Source organism: Colletotrichum karsti (genome assembly GCF_011947395.1).
Source record: "Colletotrichum karsti strain CkLH20 chromosome Unknown Scaffold40, whole genome shotgun sequence".
In the NCBI taxonomy this organism is placed as follows: domain Eukaryota; kingdom Fungi; phylum Ascomycota; class Sordariomycetes; order Glomerellales; family Glomerellaceae; genus Colletotrichum; species Colletotrichum karsti.
The window spans coordinates 91,734-108,419 of record NW_024065940.1 but is presented as its reverse complement, the minus strand read 5'-3'; the positions used below and the strand labels follow the sequence as shown (position 1 = coordinate 108,419).

General features: G+C 50.2%; 3 protein-coding genes across 3 annotated transcripts; all 3 read left to right on the top strand.

Moving 5' to 3' along the window:
- Window positions 1-5,641: 5,641 nt before the first annotated feature.
- CkaCkLH20_10384 (putative alcohol dehydrogenase) lies at window positions 5,642-9,956 on the top strand (the record flags this gene model as incomplete). Its single annotated transcript, XM_038893098.1, has 5 exons — window positions 5,642-6,070; window positions 6,116-6,782; window positions 8,844-9,364; window positions 9,419-9,722; window positions 9,781-9,956. The coding sequence occupies 5 exons, from the start codon at window positions 5,642-5,644 to the stop codon at window positions 9,954-9,956; spliced, it is 2,097 nt and encodes a 698-aa protein (XP_038741508.1).
- Window positions 9,957-10,477: 521 nt separating this feature from the next.
- On the top strand, window positions 10,478-11,788 carry CkaCkLH20_10383 (pyridine nucleotide-disulfide oxidoreductase; the record flags this gene model as incomplete). The annotated part of the gene is made up of 1 exon (XM_038893097.1): window positions 10,478-11,788. One exon carries the CDS (start codon window positions 10,478-10,480, stop codon window positions 11,786-11,788), a length of 1,311 nt encoding a protein of 436 aa, XP_038741507.1.
- Window positions 11,789-12,969: 1,181 nt separating this feature from the next.
- On the top strand, window positions 12,970-14,220 carry CkaCkLH20_10382 (uncharacterized protein; the record flags this gene model as incomplete). The annotated part of the gene is made up of 5 exons (XM_038893096.1): window positions 12,970-13,124; window positions 13,186-13,546; window positions 13,612-13,861; window positions 13,910-13,976; window positions 14,049-14,220. 5 exons carry the CDS (start codon window positions 12,970-12,972, stop codon window positions 14,218-14,220), a joined length of 1,005 nt encoding a protein of 334 aa, XP_038741506.1.
- Window positions 14,221-16,686: the final 2,466 nt, after the last annotated feature.

The following is a 16,686-nucleotide window of genomic DNA, read 5'->3' as shown; positions in this document are numbered from 1 at the left end:
TCAGATAAAAATTTTGCCTTGAGCTTGGCATCATGCAAGAGCGGATCTGATAAGATGAAGATGGGGGGGTCTTGTTGGACCAGAGTCATTGCGGGTGGGGGAAGTTCTAGCCGAGACAACCACATCGGTCATTGGCGAAGGCTGTCAGACAGTTTGTTTCTTTGGTTATTGCCAAGGTGATTGACAATGTATCAGTCATTGACGGGATCCAATACTGTCATTGGATGAAGTAAGTATGCGAACAACCCGACGGCGGGGATCCGCCTCGACCACCGACACGGCTTTTCATGTTAAATTTGCCGATTCCGGCGAGCAGTTCGCATAGACGTGCAGCAACTCGGCAACCAGACTGCGTCTCTATACGTCTAGTGGTGCCATCGTCAGGCGCCAGCATCTCGCGGTCAAGGTCGGCCCAGCTGCACATGGCTTCACTTGGCGTAAGCAGGCTCTACTTTCTGACCAAGACTCGAAAGCCAAACATGTTTATTGCCATTAGACACGAGCCGTTCCAGTTCATGAAGATTAAAGGTATCGAACTACTGCACGAGTAGCGTCGGTGGAACCTCTGTGTTTGACAGTTCCCACTTACAAGGTCATTCCATTCCATGTGTCATGCCCCTTGTCCCTGCACCGCTGATAGCGTCCGATAGCGTGAGCTATTTTGCAGAGAACCTTAACGTCTTAAAAGCATCTTTATTCGATTTCGGTCTCTGTGCCTCGGTTTGCATGTTTAGTCGATTGGGGTTCCGCAAGTTTATTTCAACCTAGACGAGGCCGAGTTAAGCTACATGTATGGTTTGGGTTTCCGCCAAGAATGAGTCGACCCCTCTCGAGATTTTCAGGACTGTCATCGATAAAATCATACTCACCATATGTGATGCCGAAATGCCCACAGTCCTTCCGCTCACGGGTCGATAGGCTATCATATTCTTGAGCACAACTCTGAGGCCATCCACAGACTTCCTAGCGCTCGAATTAACCGTTCATGGACGGAGCGCCGAATTGAGGGTCTCCTCGGAGAGCTCTACCTTTGACGAGACGGAAATCCTAGCCGTGTCCAATCAGAGAAGTAGAGACCACATGTTGATCGGAAACCGTATTCCATGCCTCCAAGCCCAGAACGTTTGGGCTTTGGAGCCAATGCCGCATTTCCAAAGAATCCTTTTGGATTCGCCACATCAAACACGACAAGCACAGTAACAGTAATCACCACAGGACATAGCACTTCACATCGTCTGCTTCTTAGGGGGCACAAGAAGGACATCAAATTGAAGTCATATTTCCAAGGTTTCCCCCGTGAGCTTGAGAGCGAAGCATGACACACACAGGCTGTTCAAAAGTCCGTCTGGCATGACTATAATCTATTGAAACTGCCTACATCAGGAATCGATGAATGTGACGTGACGGTCCTGAAATAGTTGGTGACATAATGAACGAAAAGTCAGTTGATTCCAATGTTTAGTTGAGTCACCAGCCTCTCAAGCACTTCCCATTTGTCTTCATTCTTTTCATTCCCATTTCTTCCGCTCTGTGCTTGAAAATTTCCCATACTGGGAGGTATTTAGGATTGTTTCAGGAATAGATCATGATGTTGTCGAAGGCAAGCTTCAGATTTTGTTGCTATCTGAGTGTCACGGCTAGCTCGGCGTAAGTAGTCTTCCCATCCGATAACCCGAGCTCTTTTTTGTCATCCTGATGTTGAGACGCCAGCTGGGCGCAGTACATCATCATGGAGGCCAAACCGGCGGCGAGAGCGGTACTAACCGTCGAGCCGTTGTGGTACCTGACAGGTTCTGACGACCTCGGTTTGGCTTCGGCCACTTGGTTGCCCGAAAATAGTAGTTGATCCTCTTCGTGTCCTCGGAATACGGATCTCGCTGCCCTCGAGACAGCGAAGCATGTCCATGGCACTGGCCTGGACGTCGACGCTCGCAGAGCAAAACATGATCATTCCCGCCGCCTTTGCCGCGCCAATGACATCCCCGAGCACTTGCATTCCCAGCTGATCGGCAGTACTCGTATCGCTGAAACTCCCTTTTCTGAAGTCAACGCCCATCGGTGAAGTGTGGCCACCTGCAACATAGTGAGTTCTTTATGGTCCACGACAGATATGATACTATAGCGGCTTAAACTGCTTTTGCGACGCTACTGGCATGAATGTTACGTCCGTCGCCGCTTCTTGAAGGCTTGTCGTGGGTCCCAATAATGTCTGCGAGGACGGTGCTGTGTCTAGTTTCGGAACAGTGCCAAGGGTTCTCCGACTGCCCTTACCAATGGTTAAAACTGAGCCCATTGACCTTGACATCGCCGTTGCATATGTCCAGATTGCTCATACTAATTCCATCATCGATGAGTGCCAACTAGACGCGCACGACGTAGTCAATGGTCCGTGAGAGTGGCTCCTTTTCACCTGGTGTCTGGTGCCTGAGGTAAAATAGGGTGAATGAGGGTGAGCAGGTTGACGGTCGACCTACCAAACCAAATAGCTTGAAAAAGCACGAAACCCGCTCTGCTGATCTAAAGGTACCTTCCCTGACTCTGCGATTTGATTTGATTATATTTAAATATTTTAACACGCTGATCGAAGTCTATTTTGTCCATGCTCTGTTTCCTCAATGATCCTCTACAAATTTTGTAATCCCAGAATCTCATAATCCCAGAAACCCCATCTTCATCTGACAATATCCGCTCTCCGGTTCTTAGGACTATCACCACTACTCGAGGCCCGGGGCTTTTCACTAGAGATATTAATGGTTCTAGTAGCTCAGTGTCCAGTCGTGTTGTGAGAGTATTTCGAATCGATCTACAACGAGATAGACTTCACACCGCTCGGGGCCCAGGGGGCCATACCAGGTCCATCAACGCGATGGATGCTCTCGGAAATTCCGTAGCAGCTTTCAATCGAAAATTTTCGTAGGCTTACATTTTCTGTTCCGGCGCTACAAACGTTGAACATTTCTCGGCTAGTCTGAGCGTAGCCTGAGAGTTCCGGGAGCAGAGACTCAAAGTCAGAGGTGCTTGGGATGCCTGCGGCGGGTGCCAATTCTAAAAATCGGTAGCCAAGTGAGAGATAAACCGATGTGGCGACAGGGCAGGACTACAGACACCTCTCGTGCCGTCTTCATTCTTGTTGTCCGGCTCACAGAAGTGCCATGAGATAACGACTTGCTTGTTGTGCAACGACCTTACTTCTTTGACACCAGCCTGAGATGTCTATGTCAGAGCCATGTCTTCGGCGCTACGTTTTGCCCATAAACAAGTAGGAAGTTTGATGATTTGATCAGTGTTGTTTCCCCCAGCCAGATGCTGAATGGAATCTTGGAGATCAGGTCATCGGCGCGGAAGGATGTACCTTTTCGAGATGAGAAAACATCTCACTTAGTATGGAGGCAATCTACCTTAGCTGAGTAAGCATATCGGTTGAGGTAGTAGTTAGAAGTGAACGAATTGTGTCAAGCTTAGTGACGGTTCATGCCTTGCTCGTTTCCACAACAGAATCAACTAGTTCATGCTCTAAGAACCAACAGAAAGAGACGAAACACCCACCCTCATCCCTAGAGTCAATTGTTTTGTCTCTTCTGCTCAGTCACAAGTGATCTTGAGTGTCATGCTCGTTAATGACGTTTCGTAGATCTGACAGCTTTTCTTCCAGGCACTACATGCCAGATTCTCATGTAGGATTCCGAGAGTAGTACATTGTTGCCTTTTGCAGCATTTCAATACCCAGACGATACACAGTGGTAGCGCATTTTTTCCATTGTAATGCTATTGCTATAGATGCCGTCTAGCCTTTGGATTCGTGACCACTCAGACGTCAATGCGTGAGTATTTCATTAGAAATGCGAATGGATGGATAGTAAAGCGCTTGCCGAAGAAACTGGCCTTCTTTATTTTCTGAGACATGTAATACTTGTCTATAATCTTTCTATTACGACTTACCACCATGAAAATTCCCAGTTCTCGTATTGCAACTTTACGAAGATCTGGTCTATTCCACCCATGAGCTGCACCGCACGATGCATGTGTCGTGTATATACAAGGTTATGTTAGGTGTTGGTAGATCGATATATTATCAGGCAGCAAACCAGCCAGAAAATCAGGCTGCTACACACCTGAGCAACGTCTAAAGAGAAAGCATGGGAGCGCTCTACTATCGGCACCCAAGTAGAACTCTTCAGAGGGTTGCCTCAAAGTACGTACCAAGACGTTTCCATGGCCGCCTCGTCATCTTATGTGACCATTTCGAAAATTGTCGGCTGTTCTCTGCATTCTTGAACATATATGATTGGTCAGAACGTTGAAAATCACTGAGGCTTTGCCATAAGCGCAGGGCGTTTTTCCTCTTCAAATTTGGAGACATTGGAGTTGAGCGCCACATATTTGAGGTAATATATTGTACTTCCACACCATTTTGCAAACGAAAAGAGTCGGCAGACTTGACCAGAGTTATCTCATTAAGGCGGCCGGATCGTTCTGACTTAGCTGGCGGTAGGTCTGGAGGTAGGTATGCACTCCGTAAGGCTTACTCCCGGAGACGGTTCCGGGTGCGGATCACATCGGCCTCGCACGCTGCACCATGCCTGCAGCCCGGGGGACTTTGGTAAAGCACTGGAGCGGATCAATAAGCCTAAAAGTGGGCGGCTTTGAAAGATATTTAAGTTAGTCCTCTCCCCTATTCCGATAGGGAGGGTCTTGAGTGCTTACCGACACCGACAAATTCATTCCTGTCTGGTAGCAGAGGTAAACCCAACATTGAGGCGTCCCAGGTTGACACAGTATATCTAACTATTATACAGGGTAGCTCCCAAAGTTCTTCGGTATCATTAACCAAATAGAGATGCGAATCACTCGTTGTATCACGTTCAACCGCCGGCATTAAACATCAACATCACAATTAAGCCATAGTGCGACGAAAGGCTTTACCCCGTTAGCGGATGAATCACAACCAGCGGTTTATCATATCTCAACTTAAGCAGTCGCTCAACTATTCGCAAAAATGGCACCTCATTGGATTCCTATGGCACCACACTTAGTCGGAATGCGCGATTTTACCGATTTACCTATCGACCGCGATAATCCGACCAATCATCCTCAGTCGACTGAAAGCTGCCATAAACAGAGGGGCCAACATCGATACAGCATACTTCGCAAACGTCACACAGAGCTTCTGGGACAGGGAAGTGACATCGGTTCTTCCCAGGATGCTCAAGTAGACCTCGGTTGGTCAGTGAATGAAGAGAAGGTGGAAATTTGGATGACACAGGTCCTGGCTAATGACGATGACCAAATTACGGAGGTCATAGCCACAGGACAGACACACGGGAAAGAAGTGAAGTGTATTCCACTTGTTGCCAACTTTGTCGCAGACGTACTCCTCGCATCCGGACTCGCGGATATGGGCTACAAAATTGCCTTAGAGCCACGAAGCAGCTCGCTACTGCCAACATGGACGTGTCAACATGGCTGCGAGTACGAGGATCTTGTGAGCGACATGCTTGGTGGGAAGAGTGCCATCATTTCCCAGGGCATCGCCCGAAGGAATGATTTGAGGTCTTTGTTTGAGGGGATGCATGTTGGAAAAGTGCTCTTGCTGCCTGATTATGGTCGAGTCTGGTTATTCACCGACAGCTGCCAGAAAACCATGAAAGATGCTAGCCAAAACTTCGAGCGCTACGACATGTTTAACGAAAAGAATGGTTCGGTCGTCCTTGACAAATTCAGAGTCAGAGAGCACTGCGGCGAGAGGCCAGACGTTCCGGGCGTGATCTTCTGGCCCCAGACTGTCGAACGTTCGCCCTCTCAACCCCCAAGAGTACTAGACGATGTCATAGTACCGGAGAAATTGGACCCGAACGAGTTGCGACCTGAATCGAACTTCATCGACATCATGACACGTCAGAAGATTATCCGCAGCAAGGTCCCCAACAACATGCCCACGGTCGTCATGAATGTCCAGACCGGTCAACGAGAGTTCGGAGTGGGACTGGCGCGGTACGTCATGATATCACACTGCTGGAGCCAGGAAACATACGAGAAGTGGCAGATTCCATTGCGCCAAGCGTGTGCCTCTGTAGGTATTACGCACTTGTGGGTGGACACATTGTGTATACCTCAGACGGCCAACCTCGAAACGGAAGACTGGAACAAGGAGAAAGAGATTCCGCGAATGGGGCAATATTACTGCGAAGCCTCCGCCACACTGGCGCTTGTGCCTGACTGCAGGAACCTTGTTCAAGGAACCCTCGAAGTGGATGAAATATACAACTGGCGAGTTGTGAAGGAAACATACGAACAGAGTAGAATCGAGGTGAAGGAGTCATTGTGGAGCACTCGAGGCTGGACGTATCAGGAGGCAAGGCTCTCCTACAACTTGTGCTTCACCAACTCTCGAGCGGCCTGCAACGCTGAAACGCTGAATTACGCGTGGCATGTTGCAGGACTCATGACCGAAGACCTGTTTTGGGTATCTCCAGGCAGACAGATCCAGGCGAACGATCACTGGCAGAGCTCCACAAGCAACCAAAGCTACAGGACTGGGACGATGGAAAGGTTCAATCTGTCCAGACCTAAGAATGATCACTTCGACTCCCGCGAAGGGTCGACCTTCTGGGATGCCTGGAAAGCCATGGTCGATCGAAATACGACCATCAGGGAGGACAAGCTAAATGCGCTGATGGGACTGGTGGACGGTCTACAGTGTCTTCTGGGCACTGGCTTTTCGCTGGAACAGATGATGGAGCATTTGATCCGGACGAGGTTGATCGGGGTGGGAATCCTGGGTTGTACAGGGCCAACTAACGTCGGCAAGAAAACCTGGATGCCGGAGGACTTTACTCAAAGCAAGTTAGCTCGTCTCAACTCTGACATCGTGCAAACAAGAGTTTTCGATGAGGAAACCGCAGTCGTCACAGATGATGGTGGTCTTGAGGTGAAGGCAATGAAGGTGGAATTCGTCTCAAGGGCCGGCGGACCATGGGGTTCATATGGAAATATCAAAACGAAGGAGGGACTGGTGCTCAGGCTCGAACAAAGTCCCAGTTTTACAGTGGAACAAGTTCTCTTGGTCGTACCTGCAGAAAAGCCAAATTCCAACAAAACACATTATGTTAGAAGGTGCTACATATTATCTGGTTTTGATCAGCCGGGCAGGAAGTGGCACAAAGTAGACTGCAGATATGCAGAGGTAGATCCCCGGACTTATGGGCAAACAGCTTGGGATTCGATAGATGTTTGGCAGATCGTTTGAATACTTCAGTTTCAGTGTACATTTACAATATCCTGTGCATGACTAGGGAAACCAATCTGTATTCGGCCGTGTGTAGAAATTTAATTGTTTGATGAGACGTGGTGTAATACACGAACGTGCATATGTACCTCGTGACCTAGTCGAAGGCCGCGGCGTAGGGTGAAGCCATCACACCAAATTTATTTCTGAACTCCATGAGATTTGATAGAGCCAGTAGTTCTAGTCTATCTGATGCTAGTCCCGGGGAAGTTCCTCGATTAATCGCAAGACCTAGTCCGATGTATACGTTTTAGCTGGCCCTTAGTTGTGCCACCTTAAGTTCTCGGCAAAATCAACCGCAACTTTCCGACAAAACGATTTCTGAAAGGCGAGCTTACTTTGACTCTGGGAACTTTGTCTTCCCTTAGATTAGGAAGCGTATTCAGGGTTCTTCGGAAAGTGGCCATTGCTTTGGCCCATGAATAATGCTTCCCCGCCGCATCGTCGCTCACAGGAACCTTCGTGTCTTCGCCGGCCACAATGTCGGCCGCCAGGCTGTTCATGCTATGTCTAATAATCACAGTCACCCCGCCACCTATTTTTTCTCGTTACATATTGATTGAAACGACTCAGTATCGCTTCCATTGTTTTTTCAGTTTCGATTCCCTCCCCTGTAGATTAGAAGAAACGTGAAACATCATCTACCAGGCCAAGGTAATGGTGTCATATAAATGATAATCTGTGGACCGGTCTGACCAAGCCTTTTCTGAAGACTTACAAGGTCTTGCTATCTTCGCTTTTCCTTTGGGGATCTTATTAGACACGTCGATGAATGTCAACATATTCGAGGCCATATCCGCAACCTCCATGATTACGTAGCAAACAAGACGAGGCCCAACCAAAGACTTTGGCATAATTGAGTGTCGTATGTGACAAAACTTTAAGATGTCTTCATCTAAGCTTACAAAGGGTGACAGAGATTGACTGGTAAAAGAACTGCACCAATCAGCTACCTCCCCATGTTTTGCGCCTCATTAGTCAAAGGTCGCATGCCCAGGTGTGGGAGCACCGGACATTATCTGCCGGTTATGCCCGGCTTGTTTGGGACAATTTCAAATCAATCAACCTGTCCTCAAAGTAATCAAGTAACGCAATTTCTTCCACGGCCAAATTGGCTGATTAAATCTCAATTAGGCTGGACAACGTTATATTGTTTATGAATCTTAAAAGGCCACGTAGATTACTTGCGAGATAACGTTTTAACTTCTCTATTTCTTTCTCGCCATCACTGCACTGCGTGAGAGCATGTGTAGCTCGCCGTGGAGGTTTGGCTTACGAAGCTGTCAACAAGCTGTTCCGATTATGCTGTAGAAAAGCATTATGTGAAAACAAAAGTTTGATGATACCGTCATTTAAAAAACTATATAACAGGTTCTCTGGCATACCTCATAGTTGGATTCCGTTGTCGCAGTAGCCCTAAGCTCTTTAGACCTGATAAACAGTCTATCTGAACATTCTCCCAATCATCAGCATTGAAAATACAAACCTACAATGTCCAGCGATCAAATCTCAGCATGGAGGATTCGTAAGTATTTTCAAGGGACATACACCGCTGAAGGCGTCGAGCAGAACCTTTCCCTCGAGCAAGTACCCAAGCCCATCCCTAAAGAAGGCCAGGTCCTCGTTCGCATCCATGCTGCAACTCTCAACTATCGCGACCTTCTCATCTCGACTTCGGATCCGCGATACATCACAAGTCCTGCCGACGGCCTTGTTCCCCTCAGCGACGGTGCGGGTATCGTCATCGAAGTCAACTCTACCTCGTCTCGATGGAAGCCCGGCGACAGAGTCATCAACGTGACGAATTCGACTTGGAAAGCCGGCAAGACCGCCGCGACTTTCAACAACAAGGTTGGCGGCGGCTCCGGCGACATGGATGGCGTGCTGCAACAGTATGCCGTATTCGATGAAGATGCGCTTGCCCGCATGCCTTCGAACTTGACCTTCGAGGAAGCTGCATCTCTCAGTGGGTCGTACGTCACCGCTTGGAACGCATTGTTCGGTGGTCCGCAGCACTTGAAGAAAGGGGACGTCGTGGTCATCCAGGGAACAGGAGGCACAAGTATCGCAGCGCTCCAGGTGGGTGGCCAGATCGTTCCACAACCCTCATAACAAGACACTGACTTATCGAAGGTTGCGGCCGCTGTTGGAGCAGTGACGATCGCCTTCTCAACCTCGGAAGAGAAGCTCAATCTCCTGCGCAGTCTCGGCGCCTCGCACGTCTTCAACTACAAGAACAGACCAGACTGGAGCAAGGACGTCCTCGAGGTCACGGGCGGGCGTGGCGCTGACCATGTCATTGACGTAGTGGGAGCCGCGGCCATTGCTGAATCCCTTCGTGCGCTTCGCCAGGACGGTCTAGTGTCGGCCATTGGGTTCTTGTCCGGGTCCGAAAAGCACGATCTGATACCCGATCTTATCTTCGGAGCTAAGACTAGTACGATTTCCCCAGAACTATGCAGACTCAATGCGTTGCTGACGTGATGTGGTAATAGTTCGAGGTTTGATGTTCGGAAGTCTCGGTATGTTCCAGGACATGAGTGCCTTCGTCGAGAAGCACGACATCAAGCCGCTTGTCGCCGAAGTTTTCGAATGGCGGGATGCGAAGAAGGCTTATAAAGCTTTGCTCGAGCAAGGCTTTGTGGGAAAGATTGCGATCAAGGTCGATTGAGGCTGGCTGGAGCCAGATGTTCCAGCGGTACTTTTCTCCGCTCACTGTTGCGATCAATGAATATGGCTGCTTATGCATTTGTTATTATCATGGTTTTATGTCAAATGAATGTCCCGAGAAATACACACAAGAAGTGTTCCAAAATTCCCAGACTACCGTCTCCGTGGCGTTCGATACAATCGACAGCCCGAGACAAGTTAGTGGCATAATTCATCCTCCGCCTTTTTTTAAGCATCACACTAACAATCGATTTCTGTAACTGGGTATTGTGTAAACTGTAACATGCTGTTCATGGCCATCGGCGTAGGAATCAAGCCGCATTACTTGTAAGCAAAGTAAGCGGCAGAGAATTGCCGGGCTCAAAGGAATCCAGCCATGACGCAGTATATTTTATGCTGCTTGACGGGACATCTTAAATATGGTTATTTTACTAACAACTGGTCATCCTCAGTTCAAATCTCTTGGCATAGAACTGCCTACCTGAAGTCTCGCTTTAGTAACAGACTAGAACACACCTCATCATGGCGCCCCTGAACATTCTCATCGTCGGCTGCAGCATCGCCGGCCCAACTCTTGCGACTTTCCTTCTACTCGCTCCCACGCGGTCATCAGAAAAGCCTCACATCACAATCTTGGAGAGAGCGCCTGTGTTCCGTCCCCAAGGCCAGAACATTGATGTTCGAGGTGCCGGTGTCACCATCATCCGCAAGCTCGGACTGGAAGCAGCGATCCGTGCTGCTACTACAGGCGAAGAAGGCGTGCAATTCGTGGATAAGGATAATCAGATATGGGGCAGTTTCGGCGCCGACAAGAGCGGAAAGGTCCAAACCCCCACGAGCGACATTGAGATCCTGAGAGGCCGCATGGCAGATTTGCTTTATGGACGAAGCCAGGAGGTCAGCAAGCAAGTGCAGGACGACGGCGGCGCGGGAATCGAGTACATATTTGGCGACTCTCTCGATGAGCTGGAGCAAGACGGAGACAAAGTCCACGTCCACTTCTCCAAGAGTGGTGAAAGACGTACCTTCGACCTTGTTGTTGGAGCCGACGGCCTCCAAAGCCGAACCCGAAGCCTGGCATGGGGCGAGGACGGAGAGAAAGATAGAGTCAAAAGGCTCGATATGTACGGCGGCTTCTTCAGCATGCCACGCGGCCCCACGGACTCGGAGTGGCGACGGTGGTTCCACGCCGAGGGGCGCCGGGGGATCATGATTCGCCCGTCAGGACTCAAAGATCGAACAACCGTCTTCATGGCCGTTGTGAATGGTCAGGATGAGAGACTTCGGGCCGTCGCGGAGAGGAAAGGCGGCAGCACCGCAGCCCAGAAAGCGATCCTGAAGGAGTACTTCCAAGGCCTTGGATGGGAAACGGATCGCATCATCAAGGAGATGATGGCTACTGAGGATTTCTACTACGACACCATCAGCCAAATCAAGATGGGAAAATGGAGCAAGGGGAGAGTTGTCCTGCTGGGAGATGCTGGGTATTGCGCCTCCCCATTGTCGGGCATGGGAACGACTCTGGCATTGAACGGAGCCTACAACTTGGCTGGTGCCATCACGCGGTCCCCCAACGACCTCCAGACAGCTTTTGAGGAGTATGAAGAGAGCATGCGTGCTACTGTTGACAAGGCGCAGCGTCTGGCACCGGGGATGCCGCATAGCCTTCACCCGGAGACGGCCTGGGGTGTCTGGATGTTGAATTTCATCATGTTCGCTCTTACTTGGTCGGGGTTGATAGCTTTCGCTGCAAGATTTGGAGGGCCGCCGGCTAATTCGGTGCCTGTGAAAGAGTATGGATTTAGGAAACTACCGGAAGAGCCAGCTGCATGAGCCACAAGTCTTGCTCCTCGGTATATGCGTTTCCTATTAGACAGCACTACTAGACAGCACTACTAGACAGCACCACTCAATCACGAAATCCCGGTATTCATACAACGCGATGCTACAACTAATGAATTTTGTCACTAGACTATGAAGCGCCATCTGACCATCCACTACTTACCGTTGCGTGCATACATTATGCTCGTTGAAATTCGAGGTCCTTGACAGCGCAGTCATGAGATCATGATCATGGTGTTTGAGAAGCAAATCAATCAGGAATGAACCAAGATCACCCAGATACGCAACGAAGGAAGAAGGTAGCGACTTATCTAACGCGCTGCACTGTTGTTATAAGCTTGAATTAGTCGTGCACCGACGTCGCGCACGTTGAAGCAGGCGACGCACGGGTCTGGGCCTTACCATCATGGCAACGTGCATCTCGGTCTGCTTTTCATAGTTAATATGCACTCTCTGTGAAATTTTCATGAATTTCAGATAATTAAAAGAGCCTGTATCTGCTTCGTGGGTGGTTCGTAAGTTGAGTTTCCCCCTTATTTTGTCCCCTGATCTTGAAGAGGCTCAGCTCAATTGAAATTGTCGCGACGCGAGACTGTGATACTTCGGACGAAGAAGGATTAACGCACTTTATCTAATTTGGTAACTTGGACATGTTCGGATGGCACTTCCTTGAAGACACCCGAAGTATGCGGCGGAAAAAGACCCTCGTTGAAGCTAAAAGCCTCGGACGGTCTTGCGGGACAAAGCTTTTAGACCGGCTTCCAAACCAAAACCGACTTTTCGACATCGTACAGACAATTCTAATCCCACAGCAATAGCTCATATCACCGTTACCTGGGAGAAATACCATCACAAGAGCCGCAATATGCCATCCCAAGAGTACTCGGGCTTAGACACTGGGGAACGGGAGTCTAAGTGATGCCATGAACCCTGAACCCCAAGACGACGGTCTAGAACCGGCGCTGGTCTCAAACCTCCGTATTTCAAGGCTTCCTCCAATTCGAATCATCATGAGAGTTATATAAGATCGTGAAGGGCGTTGGGGTGATTCATCTCATGCACTCACCATCTCCTTTTCTCAGCTTTCATCACATCCTGGCCACTCACCCACCAAACCCAAGAACGGCAAAATTGGCATCTCTCCTTCCTCGATTTCGACTTCACGGCTCATCATGTTGGCCAAATGCTACACCTCGCTCATTGTGTGCGCCGCACTCCTCACCGGCACGGTTGATGCCCAGACAGGAGCAAACTGGGGCGGCTTCAACACCATCCGCAACATCTGGACCGCCGGTGCCTCCATCGACTACATCGGTAGCGGTGCTCTGTAGGTGTTCCCACCCGCGACAGACTCTCACAACCGCTTGACTCACGATCTTTCAATACAGGAGCTACAGCACGACCGCCAACGGACCCAACCACATCAACTACATCGTCAACGCCCGCGGCGCCAACAACGTGAACCTCAACAAGTTCGCCTTCCCCGGCGCCGTCACGGACACCCGCTACGCCACGCCCACCACCTTCCTGGGCTTCAACCCCATCATCAACTGGAACGACCAGATCACCATGATTTCGAACGTCTTTAGCGCCGCTCGCCTCGCCGGGAACGCCTCGTCCAGGGATTCCCTCTTCATCTTCCTCGGGTCCAACACCGGGAACGACGTGCTGAACACGTACAACACGACGACCAACCAGGCCCAGACCATCACCAACCTCATCGGGACCATCAGGTCCAAGTTTGCGCAGGTACTGTGATCCCCTTCTCTGTGCTCATCCCCGTTTGAATCGTATTGCTGATGCCCAGTTGGCAGATCTACAACGCCGGAGCCCGCAACTTCATCTTCCTCTCCGTGCTGCCCGCCGAGCTCATCCCGCGCATCCAGAACCGCGGCGCGGCTGACATCGCCAAGGTCGCCGACTTCGCCCGCAACTACCAGACCGCCGTTGTCGCTCTCATCAACGAGCTGAACAACAACCCCACCTACCGGGGCCAGATCACCATCTTCGCCCCCGACTTCACGCAGACCCTGCGCGACATCAAGAGCGGTGCCCTGACGACCGGTAAGGGATACTTCTCTCCCAGTTATGGTTCGATCTAATTCTTCTCAGGACCGACTGCGGGATACCTCGATCGATCCGGCTACTGCGCGGATGCAGAGCTCATTGGCATTGTCGTGTGAGTATCATTCTCGGGAGTGTCTACAGGTCTTTGTATAAGATTGAAAGCTGACATTGAATCATCTCATAGCCCGCCTAACCCAGACTACACGTCGCCCAACTGCCAATACCGGGCGCGCAAGTATCTCTTCCACGATGAGATTCACTTCACCTCGCCGACTCACTGCGAGTACGCACTCAACTCTTTAAGGTCAATGGGCGTCACGGCCACTCCTCAGCAGTTGTCTTGCCAGATTGCTTAAGCATTCTCGCCAATGAAGCCAGAACTGGCCACAACGACAGATAATCAACACATGTACATATGTAAGAGAGCTATTGATCAATAGAGGCAAAAAAGAACTCCTCGACGGGGAATTGAACCCCGGTCCCCTGCGTGACAAGCAGATATCCTCACCACTAGACTATCGAGGAATTTGATGCTCTTGATTGAGTTGGATGGATGCGAGTGATCGCGACTCATTTCGCAAGCGTCTCCGTCGTGGAGTGGGTTTAGGGCTGAGCGGACTTGACTCAGTGGGGCCGGTAGTGGACTGTGCTGTGTAATTCCGTATGAAGAAAGTGATCGCATGCGGCAAGTGCCTAAAGTTTTGGTTGATAACCATGCATATTTGATGATGTTGCTGCGGTAGAGGTGGGCAAAGAGAAGAGAAGCAGCGGTGTTTCTTCCGATCGATGCCGGTATGAAATGGTCGGTGCCCGGCCATGCTCCGCCGCTACCCGCTTCGGCTTCATGCCGTTGTCCGGAAGCTAGACTACTAAAGTCAGTATAGGATCTCGGAGCCGGCAGTGCATCTACTGAATAGTAATAGACTCGGCAGTAAGGTAAAGGAGTTGCAGTAGACCATATTATCCTACAGCCGCGTGAAACTAACTGACCCCCAAGGAGTACGTGCGATTAAGAAGTTAATGAGCGCAAGATCTGAAGTTCAGTGGCACATTGAGAGAAGTAAGCTATCTCAACATCTCTCCAGTGATATTTGCGAAGAGGTGGAAAGTCAATCGTGCGGATAGACCTTACGTAGCCGTACTTCTCCTATAATCCGGCGCGATCCGACTCATCACTTAATTTGTACAGCAGACTGATGGAACACTTAATTTCAACCAAAGTCTGCATTTCTCATATCCCCTAATTCAAGCTTCAAGTTAGGATATGCTTTGAAAACTCTTTTTTCTCCAAAGCCTAGCGAACATCTCAAATCCCATGTCACCATGCCGTTCACTCGCCGATGCAATGAGGTCTAAATTGCGTAACAGAGTACGAGAGTTTACGTTCAGGAAAACTCATGGAGTGTGTCTGAGAGCCCCATCAAAGAGGCTTCGTGGACGGAACGTCTAAAGCTTCACTCCTTAATTCGTGTTGCCTGCAGATGAATAGATCACCAAAGCGACTTTTCCATCAATTTCCACAGACTCCAAGACAGAGTTATCTTAACTGAATATGCAGCCAGCCCGTATCAAGTGAAAGATTAACTCATTGACTTGCTACGTTGACCCCATACCTTCGGGTGCCATACGCGAGGTAGAGTAGCTGTATCACGATCTCCATTGGCGAATCGAAACGGGCTGACGTGAACTCGTTCTCCTCTGGACTTCCATCTCTTTCTATACCCAAGGCAGTGGGTAGCATTCTGGGCTTTCCGCGGCTCTCGGAAACCACCTCTGCCACGCGTGAACCCATCCAGCCCTGCATGAAGCAGACGGAAACAAGGGTAGCACCTGGCGATCGAGATAAACGAAGCTCCATACCAGGGCTGCCACGACCTCGTTACTCCCAACACCTCAAACCATAATCAGATAATCGTTCGTTTCCTGGAGCACGAGACGCAAAGCCAAGCCAATCCCGCCCCTCCGATGTCTGCTGGAAGCTTCCCCCGCCGGAGCAAATCCTCCGAGACACTGAGCACCCCGCGGCCCCGCAGAACCCGGCGCGGCAGTGTGGAACATCTCGGGTGCGGCATCATGAGCTTCGGCCTTTCGGACCCTCACTATGTATGGAAGCAACTGGATCGATCAACCGGAAAATGGCACCATGGCCGAAATATCCGGTCAAGGGGTATACCTTGGCACGTCTTGTCGGTTTCCTAGGACGGAAAGTGATGACTGCCGTCCCACACCCTCATTCCCAGAATCCTCACCGTCTACTAGGTACGGCCTTTTACCGTTTTCGTGCGTACGCGAGGTTATTTCATCCCGCAGGATTGTATTAAGCGCTACGGTATATGTGAATTAGTTCTACAGGTCTTGGGCTGCCTTAACGACGCCGAATGCCGAGTCTTGGTCTAAATATTCTCACCAACGACGACGACATCGCCGTCACTCTTCCTTATCGACGATGAACTTGAAGCCCAAGTACGCCATGCATTCACCGCGTGTCATATGTCTCGTCCGCAATGCAGCAACAGGACGATCAATCCCCGGGGCCATGTTTCTCCGACAACCAGCGCGCGTGCCATATCATCACGACCGCAGGCCGTGTCGTCGAGACGTAGGCATTCCACCTTGGCGATGCGCGTCCTCTCTCACTTACACCCCCATCGTCATCCTTCCCCCCCCCCCTCCAGCATTCCCGCAATCCAGATTCACAGGGCCCAAACCAAGGCCACGGATCGGAAAAGACGCACGTCTATTTCACTCCCTGGCGGTCAATCACACGCTGCCTTTCATCATCGTACATTGGCGCCGCATGTCCTCCCGTCGACGGCGCTCTA